The following is a 22,849-nucleotide window of genomic DNA, read 5'->3' as shown; positions in this document are numbered from 1 at the left end:
TCCAGAGGAGGCCAGCAGGGCTGAGGGCCGCAGTGGGGGAGCCCGGTCACCTGGGGGGCAGGAAAGCGAGGCCCCCACGTCGTGGGCAGGAGACGGGGCCTGGGCTGGCATGGTGACGGCCGCGCTGGTTCAGTGAGCTCGTGCGCCAGGTCCTGCTATAGTCACACACGCACACGCATGCACATGTGCACACACACGCACGTGCACGCACACACGCATGTACCCCCACCCTGGCTGGGGCTCACAGACTGCAGGGATCTGAGCCCGAGCCAGACAGGGCAGGGGCGGCAGGCGCCGAGGCTGCCTGAGGCCTGGGCTCCACTGAGGCCCCGGGCCGACCCGCTTGGGCCAGGTGTGCAGGGCAGCTTCGGCTCTGCCCACCCGCCGTCTCAGTGCCCACGTGGCACCTGGGCTGAGGGGGGCACGGAGGAGCGTGGGGAACTCTGAGCCCCCTGGTGGGAGAGGGCAGGCATTTCGCCAGACCCCCGAGCCGTGGTCCCAGCTCAGACCCCTGTGCCCGGCTGGCCCAGGGTCTCTGATGGGCTAGGCCAGCGTGGGCCGCTTCCCGGGGAGGTGGGGCAGCTGAGCGGCAGTGGGCGCATTCCAGACCCTATAAAAAGACGGCAACCCGAGCCCAGGAATGTCAGGGGCCCGATGGAGGGCAGGCGCAGGATGGGGGCGGGGACGGCCGGCCCCTCAGCACCATGGCCGCCCCAGGCCAGCCTGACTGGTGTCAGCAAACCCTCCAGACCTCGGAAATCAGCACTGGGTCCTTGCTGGAACCTCTGCAAGCAGGCCTGGCCAAGGGGTCTGTCGGGACCTCCGCCCGGCCTCTCCTGTGGGTGGACAGCTCTTGGTCGGCAGCAGGGGGCAGTCCTGGGCACTGGGGGTGGCGGGGCAGACCCCCGGCCTCTGCCCTGTAGACACTAGCGGTGTGCTCAGGATACACACCGAGGATACACACTCAGGACACACACCCAGGAGACACACTGAGGATACACACCCAGGAGACACGCTCAGGACACATGCCTAGGATGCATGCTTACACAACCAGGATACACGCTCAGGACACACGCCTAGGACACACGCTCAGGACACATGCCTTAGGATGCATGCTTACACACAACCAGGATACACGCTCAGGACACACACCTAGGACACACGCTCGGGAGACACTCTCAGGACACATGCCTAGGACACACGCCCAGGAGACACGCTCAGGACACATGCCTAGGACACACGCCTAGGACGCATGCCCAGGACACATGCTCAGGACACACGCTCAGGAGACATGCCTAGGACGCACGCCCAGGACACACGCTCAGGACACATGCCTAGGATGCACGCCCAGAAGACACACTCAGGACACACGCTCAGGACACACGCCCAGGAGACACACTCAGGACACACGCCCAGGACACACGCCCAGGAGAAACACTCAGGACACATGCCCAGGAGACACGCTCAGGACACACGCTCAGGAGATATGCCTAGGATGCACGCCCAGGAGACACACTCAGGACACATGCTCAGGACACACGCTCAGGACACATGCTCAGGACACACGCTCAGGACACATGCCTAGGATGCACGCCCAGAAGACACACTCAGGACACACGCTCAGGACACACGCCCAGGAGACACGCTCAGGACACACGCCCAGGACACACGCCCAGGAGAAACACTCAGGACACATGCCCAGGAGACACGCTCAGGACACACGCTCAGGAGATATGCCTAGGATGCACGCCCAGGAGACACACTCAGGACACATGCTCAGGACACACGCTCAGGACACATGCTCAGGACACACGCTCAGGACACATGCCTAGGATGCATGCTTACACACACCCAGGATACATGCTCAGGGACGCACGCTCCCTCCAGTCTCTAGACTGTCAGCGAGAGCCCCTCCGCTTCCCACCCTGAACACCACTGACTGGGGTCTGTCCCTCTGACCCTCAAGACTCTGCCCAGTAGGAGCACAAATAGACACCACAGGAGCCTGATAGACACCATCCCTGACGGACGCGCCGCCGCCCGGTAGGACGCTGGCCCGCTGTGGTCCACCCGGCAACCCTAGCCTGTCATGCTTCCTCCAGGGCCACAGATTTCTGTTTCTCGAATTCTCTTTGAACCAGCTGTACCCTCCTCCTTGATGTCTGTGCATTGGATCAACCTATAACATGTGTTCCTTCTCTATTTTAATCAGTCATGTCTATACTTTCTGCTTGGGGGCAAAGTGACAGATAAGCAGGTAAAGTGACATTTCTAGCCTGTCCCAGAGCTGGTCTCTCTGGTCACCACCGCCATGGTTTTTCCGCATGGGTCCCCTCGGTCTGGGCCTGGCTGGATGGAGACACTCCCAAAGGTTTCCTTTCGTTCATTCAGTCGGGGGTCCCCAGGGGCAGGCCCCTTCAGGCCTCAGGGAGCAGGTGGGCCTTCGAGGGGCAGAGCTGACCTCCCGGGGTCCTGGACTGGGCTGCGGCTGGCGCCCTAGGTCCTAGTTGGGCTTCCATCCCACTGCCCCTCCACTGGCCCCAGGAGGGCTCAGGGTCTATTCCATCCTCCTGCTTCCCTGACACATGCTGGCCCTGTGTGACCGATGTCCGCAGCCTCCACTAGGCTGGGGAACCTGGCGCAGTCAGGGTCGGTCAGTCCTGCAGACATAAAGCAGCCTGCCCTCTGGGGGTTGTGGGGGTGGGGCTGGATCTCTGAGCATCCTCCTTGGCCTGTGTGGCAGCAACTCCACAGTCTAGAGAGAGGGGTCCTGGGGAGGGGCTGGGAGCTGCTGTCCTGGACGCCCCCTCCTCCAGCCCCGCTCAGGACCACTCCCCAGGGAAGCAGAGACCCCCTGCGTCCCTTCCCCTGCACGTGGAGGGAGCCACACGCAGTGCCCAACCAAGGGTCCAGGTCTCCCTGCAGCGCCCCCTGGACGGGCGCGGTGCCTCAGTTAGTGAACTGTGCTGCCCGCTGGGGCCGCGGCGGGCGTTCGGGGGGTGAGGCCCTGAGCATGTCACAGCAGCGCCCGGCACAGGGCAGGTGCCCGACGGATGACGCCCAAGACGAAAATGGTGATGATGGCGTTCGGCTGGAGGAGGGGGTGGAGGCCAGGAAAGCCGTCCAGATAAGTCAGAAGTTGGAAGGAGAAGAAAAGGGTTAAAGAGGTCGGACACAGATCGTGGGTGGGGTGAAGAGGAAGATTTCATCTGAGACAATCCTTTGGTCATCGCTACAAGTTACATCCTTTGAGTCCAGAACAACCCAGGGCCGCACCTCTGTGACCAGGGCCCTGTGGCTGGGAAGCCCCCACAGGGGTACTGAGACCCAGCACAATAAAGGCTCCTGTGTTGACAGACGAGGTAGCACAACCCACAAGGTCTTGGCTCATGCAGAACCTCCGGGGAAGTTTGTGGTGCTGACCCCTTTTACAGGTGAGGGCGCAGGGAAGCAAAGCAACTCGCCCGAGATCACCCAGCTGCAGCCCCAGGGCCCCCTCTCTGAGCTGCCATCTGTGTCTCCAGCCTGGCTGAGGCAGGGTCCACGCCCCCTCTGCCGGCTGGGATGGCATCACGGTGGCCGGTACGTGGGTACCGATCCCACCTTCACAGGCCTCTGACCATGGTGTCTCCCCAGGCCTCCTGGGCCTCTCTGGGCCTCAGCTTCCCCTGCTGCTCTGACCCTGGGCTTCCCCCTGACACAGCATCACGGGGCCCCCAGCTCAGCCCATCAGCCTGGGTGAGAGCTGGTGGGTGGGACCGGAATGGCTCCCGGAGGGGCCCTGGCCTCCTGGGGGGGGGCTCGTTCCCAGAGCAGGTGTCAGGGCTGCCCTCCCGAGCGCGGGGCCAGCTGCCTGGGTCCGCACGAGGCCCGCCCCTGGGAGTCTGCGGTCACCCGGAGTGGAGCCTCTGCGGCCCGGGGCTCCACCCCGCACGTCCAAGGGCCGGAAGGCTCGGGCCGCACCCGCGCGGCTGGGGGTGGCCCTGGCTGTCCCCTCCCCCGGGAATGCCTGCTCGTCACCCTCCCTGAAACCCCCGCCTCCCTCCCCACCTCCACTCTCCATCCCATGCCCATCAGGCGCCGGGTCCATGGAGCCCACCTCCTAACCAACCCCCTCACTGTTTCCAAGGCCTCTGTTCACCAGACACGGCTTTGCTGCCCACCTTGCCCCAAGCCCACTCTCTGAGGTGCCTGAGAGCCGTTCCGGCCCCAGCTCACGTCTCCACCTCATGCCCCCAGCCCTGTGTCCGTGTGGCCCTCGCCTGGGGCCCCCTCCCTGCGGGCCTGGGGATCCTTGCAGCCCCAGCATCCCTCTGGACAGCTGCAGGGCTGGCGCGCCCGGGGATGGTGCCCACACGGGCCTGGTCCAGGAAAAGCGCCATTGAAGGTTCTGGGATGCCTTCCTGCCGCGCTCCCCCGGCAGCCTCTCCTGGTGGGGGGCTATGGCCTGTTTAATATTGGTGGGTGCAGACCCGCCCGGGCACCCCCCACCCCGTGACCCGGCTGTGCCCCGGCCTGAGGTGGGGAGCGGAACTGGCCGTCCCCCTGTACACAGGCCCACCGCCTCTGCCCGAGGGGGACAGGCCTCCCCCAGGGGTACGCTGACAGCGGAGGGGAGGGGCAGGCTGAACCCTGCGGGGCTCCTCCGGCCATGGTCCTGGCAGCCCCGGCGGGGGACAGCTGCCCGGACACCCCACACGGACATGGGCAAAACCTGACCCTCCCAGGACCTTGGGCAGGTCCTGCCAGGGGGCCCAGGGCCCCAGCTGAGAGTCTGCCCTTCGAGGCAGGGAAGGCAGGGAGGTGGCAGAATCCCGGCCTGTGAGCGAGCCACTGCCCCGAACTCCGGTGCGTGCACCTGTCCCCGCTGGGCCCCACTTATAAAACACAAATACGAGGTGATGAAATGATTCAACGCAACCATGACTGCAGAACATCGTCCCCTCACGCGCCCCCCCACCCCACCCCGGGCAGGTCACACTCCAGGACACCGCCTCTGCCCTCCCGGCCCAGGTCAGACCTGCCACCCTCTGGGGCCTCCCTGACCCCATGGCTCGCCCAGGTTTCCCTCCAGGACAGCATGCTCATGGCCCCCGACCCCGCACATCTCCTGTCCTTTTAACTGCTTGTTTGATGGACTGGACTGATCTCTGTGAAGACGGGAACTCTGGTTCACAAGGCCGTCCCCCATAGGTGCCGGGAACGTAACAGATACGTGACAGATGTTTGTTAAATGAACAAGAGAATGAACGGTGTTCCTAACCGTGGCTCTGTTGGATGGCTGGGGGGGACAGGAGTTCTCTGGCCTTCCTCTGATTCTTGTAAAGCAGCCAATCATGGGAAGAAGAGAAAAAGACTCCTTCCCCCTGCCCCTTGCTCTGCCTACCCTCACTTCCCTCTTGCCGGTTTTGTGACGATGAACACGTAATGGACAAGGGGGCCGGGAGACCTCAGCGGGGAGCCGGCCGTGGGACCGTCAGCGTCCCTGCCTCTCAGGCCATCACAGTGGGGGATCCCTTGCAGACGAGCGACAGCCCATGCAGCTCTGACCCTTGCCGTGGCGCTGGCTGTCTGGGAAGGCTTCCCACACGGTTCTTCCCGGGAACGCATCACCTCATCTTTGCAGGCTCTGTCACCCAGCCCACAGCGCCGTCTGGACTTTCTGAGGGGGCTGCTTTGTTTCAAGACAAAAGGTGACGTGCCCACTAAGATCTCTGACACTCTCTGGAGGATGGAGCGCCTTTCCAAAGCCATCACCCTCTTAGGGACTTGGAATGGAACCAACGCCCCCAGACACAAACCGCTGAAGAGCGGGGTGGACGCAGGGCGTAGAGAAGGGACCCGTCACAGGGGCCTAGGGCTCCAAGGAGCGCCTCCCTACACCTGCCTTGCCCACATCGGACCCCACTGTCTGCATTTTTCCAGTTATCGCCAAGCACACGCTCAAGACTCCCAGCTTCTCCCCAACTGAAGATAGATGGGTCCCGTGGAGACAGGCGCCACGCAGAGGCAGAGACGACACTGTCTTTCCAGGCCCTGGAAGCATGCACCTGGCTTCCTCCTGCCCACCGCGCAGAGATAGTGCCCGAAAAGCCTGCTGAAATGAGGGGCCCCCACTGCCCTGTCCCCCGGGAGCCTGGGCGGTAGATGCCCGGGGCCACGGTCTCCAGGGGCTTTCCTGGGGCATCCGGGCGGTCGCCACGTTGGTGGCACAGCGATCCAGTCAAGTCTGAAAGTCAGAGCCTGAGTCTGAGACTCTCTGGGAAGACGGACATGTGCGGGCGCCCCGAACAGAGTACCCAGACCCCCCGAGTCTCAGCTTTCTTGTCTTGGAATGGGTCTAATGACTTCACGGGGGAGTAAAAGAGACAATAATGCAAAATATTTAGTGCGGAACTGAGCATCTAATAAGCACTTGGGCAATTTGACTATGACCTGGTTTTCGGGTAAGTCCATCTTTTATCCTCTCCAAACCTCAGTTTTCTCATCACAAACAGGCTGAGGTGGGGAGGAGCCAGGACAACCTGACCCTGGAAAACCCCCTCCAGCTGCAGCATTTCCTGGCCTGTGGACGCGCTGTGGGTGCTGGACTGAAGGGAACATGGCGCTAACACAAACTCTCCCAGAAAAGCAAGCTCCACAGAAGCAAGTTTCTTCCGAGTTACATCCAGGGGAAGGGAGGTCAGCATCCAGCCCCGTTACTGGCCTTACGAAGCCTCAGTTTCTGCATCTGTCAAATGGGACTGGTTTAGGAACTGTGTTGCAGGGGACACAGCTCACTCACAGCAGTGAGTCCCAAGGCTGCAGGCGTGAGGCCCCACGGCCACACAAGTGGAGCCAGAACTAAGGTCACCTCCGAGGCTGACCGAGGCCCTTTGTAACCTTTGCCAAAGCCCCCTGATCATCACTAACAAGCTTCCTGACTCCAAATTAAGCCAAAATGCTGACCCCCTTGCTCACCCTATTGCACCCTAACCAATCGTGCGTGCGTGTGAGCTAAGTCAATTCAGCCATGTCCGACTCTTCGTGGCCCCACGGACTCTAGCCCCCCAGGGCTCTCTGTCCATGGGATTCTCCAGGCAAGATACTGGAGCGGGTTGCCATGCCCTCCTCCGGGGGATCTTCCCACCCAGGGGTGAACCCATGTCGCTCACACCTCCTGCTTTGGCAGGGGGAGTTTTTACCCCTAGTGACAGCTGGGAAGCCCTCCCTAACCAGTCACCTAACAGCAACCTTCCAGCAGGAATTTGCTTTGTCTTGAGGCTGTAAAAATTGGCTTCTAAATCAGGAAAGTGTTGCCTGTCTCAGGTCTGTTAGGAGGTCAGCCCCCTGAGCCCACAGCGCCCCCATTTTCTCTGATCTTTGTTCTTAGCAAACTCATTCCCTTCTGAAATGCTCCAAGTCCGGACACTCGTTTCCAGCCTGCGCTTGGACTGCCTCAGCGCTGAGCACGGAGCTGGCTCGGCGGTGCTCGCTCAGTGCTGGCTGCTGACCCGACGGAGTCCAGCCCAGCCAGGCCTCTCTACGGAGCTCAGAGCTGCTCAGCCCGCCCCGCAGGTCTCGGGGACAGGGGTCTCTATCCTCCCGGGGGGTGGGGTGAAGCTCCAGCATCCCCCACCGGGCGCGGGCAGGGGGATGGCCAGCAGGGGAAGGACCACCCTCTTACCAGGCCGAGGTTCAGCCTGTTGTTGTCGTCCTCCGGCATGGGCAGGTACATGGCCAATGCCACGCAGTTGGCGAAGATGGTGAGTAAGATGATGGTCTCGAAGGGTCTGGGGCGGAGTTAAGGAGCGAGTGAGGCGTGGGACTTGCGGGTGGAGCGGAGAGTGCACTGGGGGTCTGTGCGGACCACAAGGCCGGGCTCTTATGCTCCTGGGGTGGGGGCGGGGACCCTCCTCCAACAGGGGGTGACTGAGACGTTCAGGGACCCGGAGGCGCTGGCTCCTGTCTGGGGGCTACTCGGCTCCAATGCTCAGGCAGTCTTGAGTCCCATCTCAGACCCTACACCCCCACCCCTCGCCCGGCCCCCAGCCCCTCTGTCCCCTCCAAGACGCTACAGTCAGACAGTCCTCGGGGCCTCAGAGGAGCAGCCAGGGAGGCTGGGCTGGTGTGAGCCAGGTGAGGCCCCCGGGGCGGGACGGGGAGCGGGTGTGCGCCCTGAAACCTCGCCTCTGCGGCCTGAGCAGGGGAGACTACCCCCGGGCTCCCTGGACTTGCCGAGGAGCAGCAGGGGCCCTGGGGGAGGCCACCGTGGGAGGTGGGGGTGGAGAGGCCTGAGGGGTGGAGACGGAGGAGCGGAGCTGCGCATGAGTGGGCGGTGGGGGAGTGCCCTGTGTCCACGGCTCGCTGGAAGGCCCCGTGCCCTTCCCAGCCTCCTTCCTTGGGTTTGAAGAGAGGTGGCCTCAGGGCAAAGGCCTGGAGAGGCGCCGGGAGGCAGGCGAGAGAGGCCCCCGGCTCCCCAGACGGAGCGGGAAGGGGGCCCGGGGTGGGCACAGCGGTGTGGGGGCAGGCTCAGTCCCACCCAGGCGTCTCAGCTCCCGGGTTTCCCTGCCCCTCCAACTCCCTCACTGTCTTCTAGGCAACAGCTGGTGGGAGCCCGGTCTTCCAAAACCCCTCAGAAATATTCCAAATATTCCCAGCTAGCGCACTCAGCACCCCCATGACAATGGCCTTCCTCTGTCCTTATCTCCATTCCCCACCCCCCGCCCCCTGTCTCCCGTCCCCAGCAAGCCAGGCGTTTTCATCATTCTTCCTCCTGGCGCTGATGCCAGCGTGAGGGGGGTTCACGTCCCTGTGCCCAGGGTGTGCGGCCACATAGAGCTCGGTGCTCACCCCCTGGCCTCCCAGCCGGCCCACTGGCCCCACCACCCCATCCCATGTCAGGGCCTCCACACCTTCTAGCACCTTCCAGAGGCAGCCTCGGGGCCCTGCGCCTCACCCCCAGCCCCCTGGGCCTCCGTCAGGGCTGCCTTCCCAGAGGCCCCCGGCTGTATCCCAGGCCCTGATGCCGGCCCCCAGAGCCTGAGATCTGTGAGCCCCCCTCCCCCCCGCACGGCCCCTGTAGGATACTTCCACTCCACGATGCTGATGCAGGCTTTCCGCACGGGGTTCTGGAGGGTCAAGCAGAACAGGGCCCGGGGCGGCCTGGGCAGGACCTCCGGGGCGGGCTTCTTGGCCTGCTTCCTCCGCAGGCCCTCGTCCTGGGCTGGGGACGGCTCCATGGCTCCCGCAGCCTGTCCTGCTCCCCCACCGCTGCCCTCTCCTCCCCGCGTCCCAGCGCCCCCGCCTCCGGGACTGGGCGGCCGAGCTGGGGCGCCTGGCCTGCTGAGCCAGCCGGGCGGGGCGGGATCACTCTCACTGCTCCAGGGGTAAAATTAGCCTCCCCTGGCTCCCCGCTGGCCAGCCCCGGGCTCCGCAGCCAGGCAGCTGTCACCCCTCCCCGGCCCGGCCGGCGGCATCCTTGTATGTCCCCAAGGAGGCAGGGGGAGGGTCACACGCGGGCCCAGGCTGGAGCAGCGGACAGAGGGTTCAGGAGGTGATTGGGAGCCGCCAGCCTCACTGAACCCATGGAGGGGCCACCGACAGCAGCTCTGGGGTGTCAGGATCAGCCCCCCTCCCTGCCCCACAGCACCGTCTGGAAAAGGTGCTGGGTGGCCCGGCTCAGTAGGGGTCCACAGCCCTCCTGCCATCTTGACTCCGCAGCCGTCCAGCCAAGACCCTGCACTCGCACTCCACGCCCTGGGGTGGGGGCTCCTGGGCATGCACACCTCTGTTCCCCACCCCACGCCACCCCACCCCACCCCACCCGCCCTGACTGTGCAAGGGGCAGGTGTCTGCCCTGGGACTCTGTCCCCTCCGTTTACTGGAAGGTACTGAGTTCTCCATAAACATCAGCTGAATGCATGAGTGAGCAGAACACCCCACATGTGCCGGAGGCAAGTGCTCTGAGTGGAAGGAGACTGGGTCGCCAGGGAAAAGAGGGTGGATAATGACCGGGAACCACAGAACTCAGCATCTTTATTTAGCCCCTTGGTGCAAACACGGTGCTACACACCCACGTGGTCTGCATGCCCACAGAGTACGGTATGAGGGGAAAAAGCAGTCCTCTCCCCACCTGGGAAAAAAGGAAAAGGCCACACTGGGGGCTGGGGCTGGAGTCTTGGGTCCTCCATTAAGGAAGTCAGAGAGCAGCATGGACCACAGGCTCTACCCCCACCCCCGCTCCCCCCGGGGCTGAGTGCACCCTGCCTGGCCTGCAGCTCACCCTCTAGGTGTCCCTGGGAGGCGGGCTGGCAAGCTCCCAAAGAGGCGCTGGTGTCTGAGGCCATCTCCTGGAGAGTCCAGGCGAGGCCTGCCCATCAAAGCAGGCTCGCCTTCTGGGCTGCGCCTGTTGCCCGGGGGGACGGATCCGGGCCGCCGTGGCTGGATACGCACTGGAACCTGGGCTTTTAGACATGTTCCCACGCGGGGCCGAGGCCGAGCAGGAGCCCGACCCCGGGGTGGCGTCTCCCGTGCCCCTTGTCCGCCGGCTGTCAGGGCTGGGGCCGGGGTGGCGCTGGCGCAGGGAGGATGCGGCGGACCCCGGAGCGCCGGACGGCGGGGACCCCGGGACCCGGCGCCCCCCGAGCCCGGGCGGCCCCAGCCTGCTCAGTGGCTGCACTCTTCCGACTCGAAGAAGGGCGAGGAGGAGCCGCAGGAGGGCTCGGCCGAGTCGGACGCCAGGGAGGGCGCCGCCCGGGACTCGCGGGGCGCGGCGCCGTCGGGGGCGGCGCTCAGCAGCTCCTGCAGGTGCTTGATGTAGCGGATGGCGGCGCGCAGGGTCTCCACCTTGCTGAGCCGCTTCTCTGCCAGGGCGCCGGGCAGGTGCCCGCGGAGGCGCGCGTAGCCCTCGTTGACGCAGCGGACGCGCTGGCGCTCGCGCTCGTTGCGCTTCTGGATGAAGGCAGGCTCGAAGGGGTAGTCGCAGGCGCCCAAGGCGCCGGGGAAGGGCGCGCCTGGGAAGGCGGCAGCGTAGGCGTCGCAGTAGGGCGGCCCCGCGGCGCCCGGGTAGAGCAGGAAGGGCACCGCGCCCAGGGGCTCGGCGCCGGCCGGGGGCGCCGGCCGCGGAGGGGGCCCAATGCCCAGCGGCAGGCACCCGGGGGCCGCCGCGGGCCGGCGGGCCGCCAGCGCCCGGCAGAAGTCGTCGTTCATGGTGCCGCTCGGAGCCGGACCCAAGCGAGCCCCGAGTCGCCCAGGCTCGGGGTCTGCGCGCCCTGCGCGCAGGGCGAGTCACATCGCCGGCAGCGGCTCGGGGCGCACGGACTGGTCAGCGCTTTTTTCCGCTCTGTGGGGAGGCTCCGAGGTCCCCCTAAGGCGCACCATCGCGGCGGACTGGGCTGCCGCGCAGAGGAGGGATCCGACGCAGGGTGCGGGCCTTCCCAGGGGCGCAGCCCTGTGGCTCCCGCGGCCCTGCGCTGCGCTCTTGGTCCTCGCCGCCCTCTGGGACCCTGGCCTGCTGCCTGGAGTGCGCAGCGCCGCAGAGGCTCCCGGGGAACCGTCTCTAAAGAGGAGAGTGGAGATGTCAGTTAGAAAAGGGCTTTGTGGGCTCCTTTGTGGGCCCCCCACCCCCTCGACCCTCCAAGGCGATTGTAAGCATCACGAGCAGAGGCGATGGGCTGCTGAAGACACATGCAGAGCAGGGTTTGGACCCCCGTTCACCCCTTCTTGCTGGGGTGACCTCTCTGAGCCACGGTTTCCAGTAGGGAGAGAATTAAAACATCCTTCCCAGAATAATACTGTATGAGGACCAAGTAAGAAAAGAAATGCACCTGAAGACACCTCCTCCAGGGCCTGCCTTATAAAAGTGCCCGGATGTGCTCTCCCTTGAGAGTGAGGGGCAGGTCTGGTCACTCCCACCTGCCGGGCCTCACACCCGGAGGCCCCCAGCCTGGGGTAGGAGTGGGGAGCTGGGGCAGGGGCGGAGGGGGCTTGTGCTGGCTCAGGCCTCCTGGGTTTGTCCCTCCCGCCTCCGTGAGTGCAGAGCACGCCGTCCCAGTCTGCACAGATAAGAGCTTGTTGAATAACTGACAGGAGGGATGAGGCAGGAAGCTGGGCTGGTTGTGGGACTAAGTTACACACAGCCTTCCCCAGACTCCGGGGCCCTGTTGCTTTAGAAACGACTGGCCTGGGCTGCGCCCCCACCCCAGCCCTCTCGCCCACGGTCATCAGATGCCACTCTGTGGTCACTGACCCGCCCTCTCCCTGCCAGCGTGCCCCGCTGGCACCCTCTGCCCCGTCACATGATCTGCTCTCGTGCCCGCCCCACCGGAGACCTCAGGGTCCCGCCACCCCCATGGGCAGTGATGGGGCAGCGGGGGCCGGAAGCCGGGTCAGGCTTTCCGTGTGACAGAGGGCCAACTCTGTCCCCAGTAGGGGACGTGCTCAGACCCCCACGAGGCCCCTGCACCTGCTCACCACCCCCTCCTCCAGCTCCCAGGCTGGGTCCAGCTGCCCCACCCTCTGCACTGAGGAGCACTGGGGAGTCAACAGCCCCCTAAGCACCTGCTCTCGAAAAATCGCGTGAGGCTTCGGGACAAAACCACATACCCCTCCCCCGCTCCAAGGCCCCCAAGGGACCCCCTTGCGAGGGAAGTTTCCTTCAAGGGATGGTTCCAGACAATCTCTTCCAAACGGCCCTTTCGCTCCGTCAGGACCAGTCTCCCCTGTGTGCTCCTGACCTCACCCCTCGGTCGACACAGACCCGGCCGGCCATGGACCCTCTGCCTCCCCAGTCCCGCCTGTGCTGATTGCCTGAATTCTCCAGCCCCCGACATGGGCGTTCGAGGCTGTGAGTTCTGAGTCTTCAGCAGACAGCTGCCGGAGGGCAGGGCGTGCTCTCACTATTAGGCAGCCCCTCAGTCCCTTGCCAGAGCTGGGCATGGAAGGGTTGCTCAAAATTATTTGCAATCAGTCCTCTTGTTTTATAAAAAATACGAGACCCAGACTGTCCTCTCCCATGTGATCCCTGCCTATTCATACTCAATTTATTTAAATATAATTTGATAGAGATCAGACATTTATTTACATCTAATGACAATTGGTTGTAAATAAATAAATAAATGACAATTAGTCGGGACCTGACTGTGGCTCAGATCATGAACTCCTTATTGCCAAATTCAGACTGAAATTGAGGAAAGTGGAGAAAACCACTAGACCATTCAGGTATGACCTAAATCAAATCCCTTATGACTATACATTGGAAGTGAGAAATAGATTTAAGGGACTAGACCTGGTAGACAGAGTGCCTGATGAACTATGGATGGAGGTTCATGACACTGTACAGGAGACAGGGATCAAGATCTTTCCCAAGAAAAAGAAATGCAAAAAAGCAAAATGGCTGTCTGAGGAAGCCTTACAAATAGCTGTGAAAAGAAGGGAAGCAAAAAGCAAAAAGGAAAAGGAAAGATATACCCATTTGAATGCAGAAGAGAAAGAATAGCAAGGAGAGATAAGAAAGTCTTCCTCAGTGATCAATGCAAAGAAATAGAGGAAAACAATAGAATGAGAAAGACTAGAGATCTCTTCAAGAAAATTAGAGACACCAAGGGAATATTTCATGCAAAGATGGGCTCAATAAAGAACAGAAATGGTAGGTACCTAACAGAAGCTGAAGATATTAAGAACAGGTGGCAAGAATACACAGAAGAACTGTACAAAAAAGGTCTTCATGACCCAGGTAATCACGATGGTGTGATCACTCACCTAGAGCCAGACATCCTGGAATGTGAAGTCACGTGGGCCTTAGGAAGCATCACTATGAACAAAGCTAGTGGAGGTGATGGAATTCCAGTTGAGCTATTTCAAATCCTGAAAGATGATGCTGTGAAAGTGCTGCACTCAATATGCCAGCAAATTTGGAATACTCAGCAGTGGCCACAGGACTGGAAAAGGTCAGTTTTCATTCCAATCCCAAAGAAAATCAATGCCAAAGAATGCTCAAACTACTGCACAATTGCACTCATCTCACACGCTAGTAAAGTAATGCTTAAAATTCTCCAAGCCAGGCTTCAGCAATATGTGAACCATGAACTTCCAGATGTTCAAGCTGGTTTTAAAAAAGGCAGAGGAACCAGAGATCAAATTGCCAACATCTGCTGGATCATTGAAAAAACAAGAGAGTTCCAGAAAAACATCTATTTCTGCTTTATTGACTGTGCCAAAGCCTTTGACTGTGTGGATCACAATAAACTGTGGAAAATTCTGAAAGAGATGGGCATACCAGACCACCTGACCTGCCTCTTGAGAAACCTGTATGCAGGTCAGAAAGCAACAGTTAGAACTGGACATGCAACAGCAGACTGGTTCCAAATAGGAAAAGAAGTACGTCAAGGCTGTATATTGTCACCCTGCTTATTTAACTTATGTACAGAGTACATAATGAGAAACGCTGGGCTGGAAGAAGCACAAGCTGGAATCAAAATTGCTGGGAGAAATATCAATGACCTCAGATATGCAGATGACAACACCACCCTTATGCAGAAGGTGAAGAACTAGAGAGCCTCTTGATGAAGGTGAAAGAGGAGAGTGAAAAAGTTGGCTTAAAGCTCAACATTCAGAAAACTAAGATCATGGCATCCGGTCCCATCACTTCATGGCAAATAGATGGGGAAACAGTGGAAACAGTAACTGACTTTATTTTTTGGGGGCTCCAAAATCACTGCAGATGGTGACTGCAGCCATGAAATTAAAAGACGCTTGCTCCTTGGAAGGAAAGTTATGACCAACCTAGATAGCATATTAAAAAGCAGAGACATTACTTTGCTGGCAAAGGTCCGTCTGGTCAAGGCTATGGTTTTTCCAGTAGTCATGTATGGATGTGAGAACTGAACTATAAAGAAAGCTGAGTGCCGAAGAATTGATGCTTTTGAACTGTGGTGTTGGAGAAGACTCTTGAGAGTCCCTTGGACTGCAAGGAGATCCAACCAGTCAACCCTAAAGGAGATCAGTCCTGGGTGTTCATTGGAAGGACTGATGCTAAAGCTGAAACTCCAGTACTTTGGCCACCTCATCATGCAAAGAGTTGACTCATTGGAAAAGTCCCTGATGCTGGGAGGGATTGGGGGCAGGAGGAGAAGGTGATGACAGAGGATGAGATGGTTGGATGGGATCACCAACTCAATGGACATGGGTTTGGGTGGACTACGGGAGTTGGTGGCCAGGGAGGCCTGGTGTGCTGTAGTTCATGGGATCACAAAGAGTCAGACACGACTGAGTGACTGAACTGAACTGAATGACAATTTTAATAAATACAACTTAGTATCTGTGTCAACTCAGTATTCAGTACCTATTCACTTTCCTTACATGCTGTTTACATTTTTTATAAGATAGTCACTGAAGCAAGAAACCTCACAGCTTGACCATGTGTTTCTTGAACCAGGTCTCTCTTTCCTGTTAGACAAGGACTAATAATGTGGCTATAAAGACCTATAAAGAAAGCTGAGCGCCGAAGAATTGATGCTTTTGAACTGTGGTGCTGGAGAAGACTCGTGAGAGTCCCTTGGACTGCAATGAGATCCAACCAGTCAACCCTAAAGGAGATCAGTCCTGGGTGTTCATTGGAAGGACTGATGCTGAAGCTGAAACTCCAATACTTTGGCCACCTGATGTGAAGAACTGACTCACTGGAGAAGACCCTGATGCTGGGAAAGATTGAAGGCAGGAGGAGAAGGGGACGACAGAGCATGAGGTGGTTGGATGGCATCATCGACTCATTGGACATGAGTCTGAGTAAACTCTGGGAGGTGGTGATGGACGGGGGGCCTGGCGTTCTGCGGTCCATGGGGTCGCAGAGTCGGACACGACTGAGCGGCTGACCTGACTGACTGATCAGGTGGCGGTGGGCTCGGGTGAGGCCGCGGCTGTAGGTGAACTGTGATCCGTGTTTTCCTCTGTGGAACGCTCTACCCTGGCGAGGAGCAGAAGGATGTAGGGTGTAGGTTATCCTCAGGAGGGCGTCGGTGCGTGGGACTGCCCTGGGAACTGGGATGGAGCCAGGCACAAAACGCTTAGTGAAATAGCAACACTAACAGCTGTCACTTATTACCCTTGATGTGCATGGCTTCGTGCCAAGTGCTTCAAGTGAAACATCACATTTATTCCTACACCATTCTTGTGAGGTGGTGGTGGTTTAGTTGCTAAGTCGTGTGTCCTACTTTTGCAACCCCAGGGACCGTAGCCCTCCAGGCTCTTCTGTCCATGGGATTCTCCAGGCAAGAATACTGGAGTGGTTGCCATCCCTTCTCCAGGGGATCTTCCCCACCCAGGGATGGACCTCAGGTCTCCTGCATTGCAGGAAGATTCTTTACTGACTGAGCTACCAGGGATGCTCATTTCATCTGGTTTAGTGGTGAGAAAGCTGAGGCTCATACAGGTGAAGTTACTTACTCAAGCTTCCACAGTTAGTGATCTCATGAACTATCACTCCTATCCATCTCCACACACCCCAGCTCCCCCTCTATTTCTCCTAGAGTTTCCTATTTGAATCAAAAGTTCAAAAGAGCAGCGCTGACCTCTTACTAATCTATGCTTCCTGTTGGAGGGGCAGTTCTACTGCAGGTTCAGATGAGGGCGCTGTCTGAGCTCCTGCCAGGCCAGGGGGATGCCGGAGGTCACCTGGTGGTCCCGGGAAGATAATGCCCCTCGAAGGTGCTCTAAGGAGGATGGCCGCGGGAGGGGAGGAACAGGTAGACAGTCAAGCACCTGGAGCCCTACCCCCGGGACCCCGGCGAGGAGGCCCCTGCCTGAGCTTAAGAACTCCAGAACTGGGCTCCTCCTCCATCGGCAGAACCCCAGCGGGATCTGACCAGCGGCTGGGGACCAGTCCGTGGCCTCTGCGCCCTGACTGGGCGGAACCATTGTCGACAGCGACACCGCGTGGCGGTGAGGAGCAATAGCAGCTGCAGTTTGCTGAAAAACTCAAGGTCGGGAATCCACTGCGACTCCCTTCCGGAACCTGAGTCCCCAGGGCTTTTGGAAAATTCAGCTTAAGGGAGGGTCCCCAAAAACAGCCATGAGATTTTCCTTCAACATCGACTACTTTTCTCCCAGAGCGGGTGGATCAGCTCACATCAGTTAACCATTCGTCATATACAGATACAGAAAAGATGTATCATTAAACATATTTTGGAGTTTGAACAAAAAAACAGCAGATTGTGTCAGTATGAATCAACTTACTAGCTAAAACTGTGCTTCTGAAATAGTGCCTGGGGGGCTGTCCCCGCCCACGAGGCACTAGTGGATAGTGAAGGGAGGCCTTGAAGCAACACTCTCCACCCTTCTAGAGACCTGGCTCCTTGCAGGCTGGGCTCCTTGCCCTGGGTGCTGGTCAGGCAGCTGCCAGCGGGGTCTCCTGGGCTCCCTTCCTCCGTCCTCGCTGCTCGTAATTCTGCATCAGGTGCATTTGCCCCCCCTCCCCCAAAACCTCACTGTTAGCTCCTTGTCCGCATCCTGCCGGAGGCTCTCACTGCCCACACTCCCCCCCCACCCCAACGGCGCATCATCTCAGCTTCTCGTCGATGATTCCAGAGCACGGCCTGCCCACCCAGATCCTCCCGCTCCGAGGTGTCCACTGTCGCCTGGCCCCCCGCCCCCTTCCCCCAGCCCTACGCTCTTGCTTTCCTGTGAGGAAGCCGAGGACTTGCAGTGACAGCACGCGTGGCCTTCACCTCCAGGGAAGGTGTTTGCTGAGCGCTCTCCCCAGAGCGCTCCATGGTCGGACACTGAGAAACGAGCCCCTTCATCCTGTCCTGGAGACGCATCCCAGAGAAAACCCTGCAGTGGAGAGCTGCTTGCCTTTAACCCAGAAACCCCCAGTGGGCCTCTCAAGCCTCCTAACATTGGGTAGAATACATTTCAGGGAATTTCACCTTAAAATCTCCAGCATAAGCAAATGATTTGTCTTTTTTTAAATAAGAAATGTCACAATCTCCCTTGAGAGTTTGTCTGATAGCCGGTGATTATATCTAGGAGGATAGCCTCACCTCTCCCCCCATCTATATTCAACACGCTCAACTCAACAATGATCATTTCAGAATCTCTAAAATACTCTGGATCTGACCAGAGAAGGGGCCTCAGGCCCGGCGACCACGAGCCCACGAGCATCCTCGAGGCTAGAAAGTGGCGCCCTGTTCTCTGGGCAGCCACAGGGTCCGGGTGCCCGGTTTGAGCCCCGGTGCCCCGCTGGCACGTGATGAACAAACGAGGCCGTGCTGTTTGTGAGCCCCCCAGCCCGGAGCCCCCCACGCCATCCTCCGCGTCACGCGTTTGCCCCAGGCTTCCGCCTGCAGCCACTTCTGGAGAGCAGGCTTGCAGAGCCCTGAGTGGGCGCCCTGCCGGGACTCTGGAAGGGGGAGGAGGGCGCAGAAGGAAGGCCGTGGGCAGGGCCCTTCCAAGGCCAGACTGGTGGGCGCCCTGCTCTCTGTGCCCCGGAGCCCTCAGCCTGTTACAGAGGAGGAGCTGATGGCTCAGAGGGGCTGCGGGAGCGCCCGGGTCCCACAGGGGGGTCGGCTCACCAGGCTGTGTCCAGGCTGAGCCATGAGGACCTTCTTAGCCAGGCAGGGGCGCCCCACTCTTGGGGGAAGAGTCCTCATCTTTACGGGATTTCCTGGGGGCCAGCGCTGGCAGAGGGGCTCATCCTCCCTAACTCCGTGACTGTACCCAGCATTTATGACAATGGGGAGTCACGGGGGTGATTTTGGAGGCGGCTGCCCCCAGCCCCCAGGAGGACTATTGGGCTCCCAGGAATGGCTCATGGCCCAGGAGCCCCGGGCGAGTGGCAGCCCCACACGGGGAAGGCGGGGCTGCAGGCCGGGCCTCCCAGCCTGGGTCCTGGGCTCTGCCTGACTGGTGAAGGTGGCACTGCACAGGCCTCAGTCTGCACGCCTGCAGAATGGGGGCACAGACACCTCAGCCGTACATGAGTCCCGTGCCAGGGATCCCTGGCAGCTGGCACTGCCAGCACGGCCAGCCGGGCCCTGGGAGGACCCCCGGAGCCCTTAGATCCTCCAATGTGGCTCTGACGGGCCTGAGGCAGCAGGTGCCGCCCCCGCCCAGCACGGCGTCCAGAGGCTCCAAGCCATGTCTGTCCTGGGGATCGTCCACAGGGGAGACTCCGTACACGAGGGACCAGCCCTTTCCTCAGGTTTCTGAAGGACTAGGGTAACTGCGTTCACACAAGTCTCTGAAGAAGGTGAACGCACTTGGTGAGCACCCTCCTGCCGGGTGGATCCACCCACCAAACCTCCCCTGACCCCTTTCAGGGACACTCACAGGGGACCACCTGGACTGCTGTGCCCAGGGTGGGGGGGTGGATGAGGCAGGGCGGCGCCTCGAACCTCACTTCCGCTCTGAGCGTGCTCCCCACAGCCCTGGGGGGCCCGCAGCCCCTTGCTACCGATGAGGACGCGGAGGCCCAAGGAGGTCACAGAGCTGCCCAGGGTCACACGGCTGGCAGAGCGCAGAGCGGAGATCCACCCCCAGGCCTGGGGCTCCTGGGTAAACACTGCTCACTACAGGCATCTGAGAGGCAAGAGCCGAAGGAGGTGAGGAGCAAGTGAAGACACAGGGTGGTGTCCTCTGTGGGAGGTGCTCTCCTCAGTGACGCCTGGGCGTGAACACGCCCGTACACGCCCACACGTGCCTGCACACGCTCACACATGCAGGCACACGCATGCACACACATGCACAGTCACTGAATCCTCCAAGTAGGGACGATCGTCACCCTTGCTTTACAGATAGGAGAGCTGAGGCACAGAGAGCTGAAGTGACTTTCCCAGGGTCACACAGCTGATGCATTGCGAACACAGCATTCGAGAGAACCTGGCGTACACCTTGGGCTGGCCGGGCGTCCTCAGGCTGCCAGGAATGAGTATTCCTTAGCAGCCCGAGGAGAGGAGAAGCCTGAGGCTCGGAACGAAGGCGGCTCAGGAGGGTGCTGCAGCCCACCCCCACCCCTGCCCCCGCTGTAAGCGGTACACAGTGGGCTGGGGAGGAGCCGCGACATCTGGACGCTTAGCCCAGAGCCCCCAGTGCCAATGTGACAGGCCTCACCAAGCTAAAGCGGGCCCTCAGCAGACTCCAGAGAGGGTGTGGGTAGCAAAAGCTCAGAGACGCCCAAATCCTCGTGGGAGTGGATGGGGCTGGGGGTGCAGGCGGAGGGAAGCAAAGGTGGGACCCTAGCTACAAGGTCAGAGGGCGCCCGGGGCCTAGCCGGCCGGAGGGATACACACTGCTGCCCCAGGCACGTCCCGCAAGGCCCTCTGGTCGCTGCTGGCACAGGACTCGCCCTCCAGGGGGTTCAGAGCACTTGGGATTAGTCAGGGTTGATATCAGAGAGAAGAAAGAGGAAGGGAAGTCACCCTCCAGGGGCTGTAAAGGCACCGTGAGCCTAAAGCAGGCGACTCTGTGGGGGCTGCTGTCTGGCCTGGCAACCAGTCCCCCGAGCTAGGGGGACAGCATGGAAGCCTCCAGCCCCGTGGGCTGCCTGCCAGGCCAGCGGCGTGCCTGTCTCCCACCAGGGCTCCTGCTCCGGCCCCGTGCTGACCCCAGGTACCCGAGGCCCCGGCCGTCACAGACTTGGGGATGGAGGAGGAAGTTCCGCTCCCTTCACCGCCCAAGGGAGCCTCCCTTCTAGGTGGCTGGGGTCTCATGGGAAAAAACCTTCGGGGGCCACAGAATAGAAGTTCAAGGTTTCCCGAGCCCCCCCTGCGTGGATCCGGGCTATCGGTCAATGGGAGGTGACGCCGGGCCGCGGGCCGTCAGGGACACATATCCGTGGCCTGGGTCTGCAAGGAGAAGCACACTCCCCTTGCTCACACGCGCGTCACCCCGGGCCATCTGCACGTCCCTACGAGGAAGGGTCCTCACCCTGAGTCCCTGGGAGGACGTGGGCTGGCAGGTGCCCCCGGGTCCCTCCCCTGTGGGTTCAGGATGCCCCAGGACCCTCCCGTCTGTCTCGCTCATGAGGTTCCCACGTTTTAGAGAGAGTCAGAGCTCTCTGCGCCTGGCAGAAATGTGGTTACAACCACGGCCTCTACGACCACCTCCCAGCCAGGACCTGGGGCCAGCCGGGCCCTCTGCTGTGGGGCGGCACCGCCCTGGGGGACCCTGCGAGGAAGCATCCCGGCTGCCGCCCGCCCGCACAACCCACCCGGACACACTCCTCTGCACTCAGCTCCCTCTTCCAGAGGTTGCTTTAACCACTGCTCCCTTGGACCGCAGGCCCTTGTGTCTGCTGCCCTACCCCGCGCCCCCAGCCCGGCCTTCAGCCCCGTGGCCCCCTTCTCCTCCCCATCTCCCCTCTCAGCTGGGCAGCTCCCCTCCCGGGGCACCCCCGACCCCCGGCCACCCATCCCCCCTGCAGACAGTCTTGTCTCTCCATGTCCACAACGCCCCTGCCATCTCCTGCCCTCTGCTTTCTCCTTCTCCCTGAGTCCTCAGGCCTGTGCCTCTGGGGACACTCCCTGGGGGGTCCCCACCACCTGTGTGCCTCGCTCCCCCAGGAGAAGGCCCGTGCCTGCCGTGTCCCAGCCACCTCCTGCAGGGCGGGCCCCTCTCCTGGTCCCCAGGGGTGCCCGTGTGTGGTCACACGTGAGTGCCCCAGCCTGATCGGAGAGTGCCACTGGGAAGCAGGTGCTCTTACGGGCCACATCTGCCATCTAATGTCCATGCAGAGCAGCTCTGGAGGGGCCCTGGGCTGAAAATGTGAAACTGCTATGCAGAGGCTTCCTTTGGCAGTGGGGTGAGAAGCCTGGGCCCTGAATGCAGGGAATGTGGGGGTTGAACAGGGACAGACCTCAGCTGACGTGACAGGGAGCCCTCACAGGGCACCTGCCTTGTGCTTGAAACTATTTAACCCCCTGGAGGTGACTTTTCATTCCCATTTTGCAGATGGGGAAGCCGAGGCTCAGAGAGCTTCCATGAGCTTAAGCAAGCCCATGCTTGCACGACGGCAGGATTGAAAAATCAACAGAAGCGCTTCTCCAGCCCCTGTTCCGTGCTGGACACGAGTGTGACCTCTTGGCTCATCTGACCCTCACTGCTGTGTGACGAGGCAGGTGCCATTTAACAGGTGATGGGGGAAGCCAGCCCAGCCAGTGGCCTGTGGCCCCTCAGCCCCAAGAGACAGGGCCGTGACGAGACCCCGTCAGCCTGCTGCACGGCCGTCTGCAGCCCCGGGCCCACTCCCACGTCAGCCCCGGGCCCAGCCTCCCCCAGCCGTCACCCCTCACCTGCAGCTCCTTTTCAGGACGCCTCCCGGGACGATCTCCACCCAGAAGGCCCACACTTCAGTCTCCGGGGACTGGCAGGCGGCAGGCAGTGGCCCCAAGGGTGAGCCCACGGACGGACCCCCGCTGGCGGTGATGCCCCAGGCTGCACGGGTGCCGGCCTCTCCCCCTCCCCCCAGCAGGTGGCTGAGAGCCCCCCCGCCACGCGCCAGGAGGCCGTTCCCTCTGGGCTGCTCCCAGCACAGTGGCTCCGCTGCGGAATGGGGACCGGTTCTCCGGGAGGGCCCGCCGTCCCCGCTGCGTCCTTGGCCGCCTCTGGCTGGCTTCCCGCCGGCTCGGGAGCCAGGTACGCTCTGCCCGATTAAGCTTCAAACGGCGACACACCCAGAAGGGGGGGGCGGGGGGCGGGCTGGGGGCGCCTCTGATCCAGGATGGGCCCCGGGTGGGGGAGAGGGGGCCGCCCCGCCTCCAGTGATTGGCTCCCACGTCCCAGGGACACACACGCAGTCCCAGTCGGAGCCCAGGGTGCTGGGGATGCTGTCCTCCAGGGCTGCCCTCCTGGGGCCGAGGGAGGGCCAACGCAGCCG

At 61.1% G+C, this 22,849-nt stretch overlaps 2 protein-coding genes across 2 annotated transcripts in view; both read right to left on the bottom strand.

Moving 5' to 3' along the window:
• Nucleotides 1–9,221, bottom strand: part of CACNA1S (calcium voltage-gated channel subunit alpha1 S) — a 55,846-nt gene extending 46,625 nt beyond the window's left edge. Inside the window, exons 1-2 of the mRNA XM_070473808.1 lie at nucleotides 9,070–9,221; nucleotides 7,667–7,772 (exon numbers count right to left, since the gene is read on the bottom strand). Coding sequence (XP_070329909.1) covers nucleotides 7,667–7,772; nucleotides 9,070–9,221 — 258 coding nt within the window. The remainder of the gene's footprint in view (nucleotides 1–7,666; nucleotides 7,773–9,069) is intronic.
• A 779-nt stretch (nucleotides 9,222–10,000) lies between these two features.
• ASCL5 (achaete-scute family bHLH transcription factor 5) lies at nucleotides 10,001–22,686 on the bottom strand. The gene is made up of 2 exons (XM_070473759.1): nucleotides 22,266–22,686; nucleotides 10,001–11,539 (listed from the first exon to the last, which is right to left on the bottom strand). Exon 2 carries the CDS (start codon nucleotides 11,188–11,190, stop codon nucleotides 10,648–10,650), a length of 543 nt encoding a protein of 180 aa, XP_070329860.1. The 5' UTR covers nucleotides 11,191–11,539; nucleotides 22,266–22,686; the 3' UTR covers nucleotides 10,001–10,647.
• Nucleotides 22,687–22,849: the final 163 nt, after the last annotated feature.

This window comes from Odocoileus virginianus, chromosome 11 (genome assembly GCF_023699985.2).
Source record: "Odocoileus virginianus isolate 20LAN1187 ecotype Illinois chromosome 11, Ovbor_1.2, whole genome shotgun sequence".
Classification (NCBI taxonomy): Eukaryota; Metazoa; Chordata; class Mammalia; order Artiodactyla; family Cervidae; genus Odocoileus; species Odocoileus virginianus.
The sequence above is the reverse complement of the archived record's forward strand: the minus strand, read 5'-3'. Positions and strand labels throughout refer to the sequence as shown.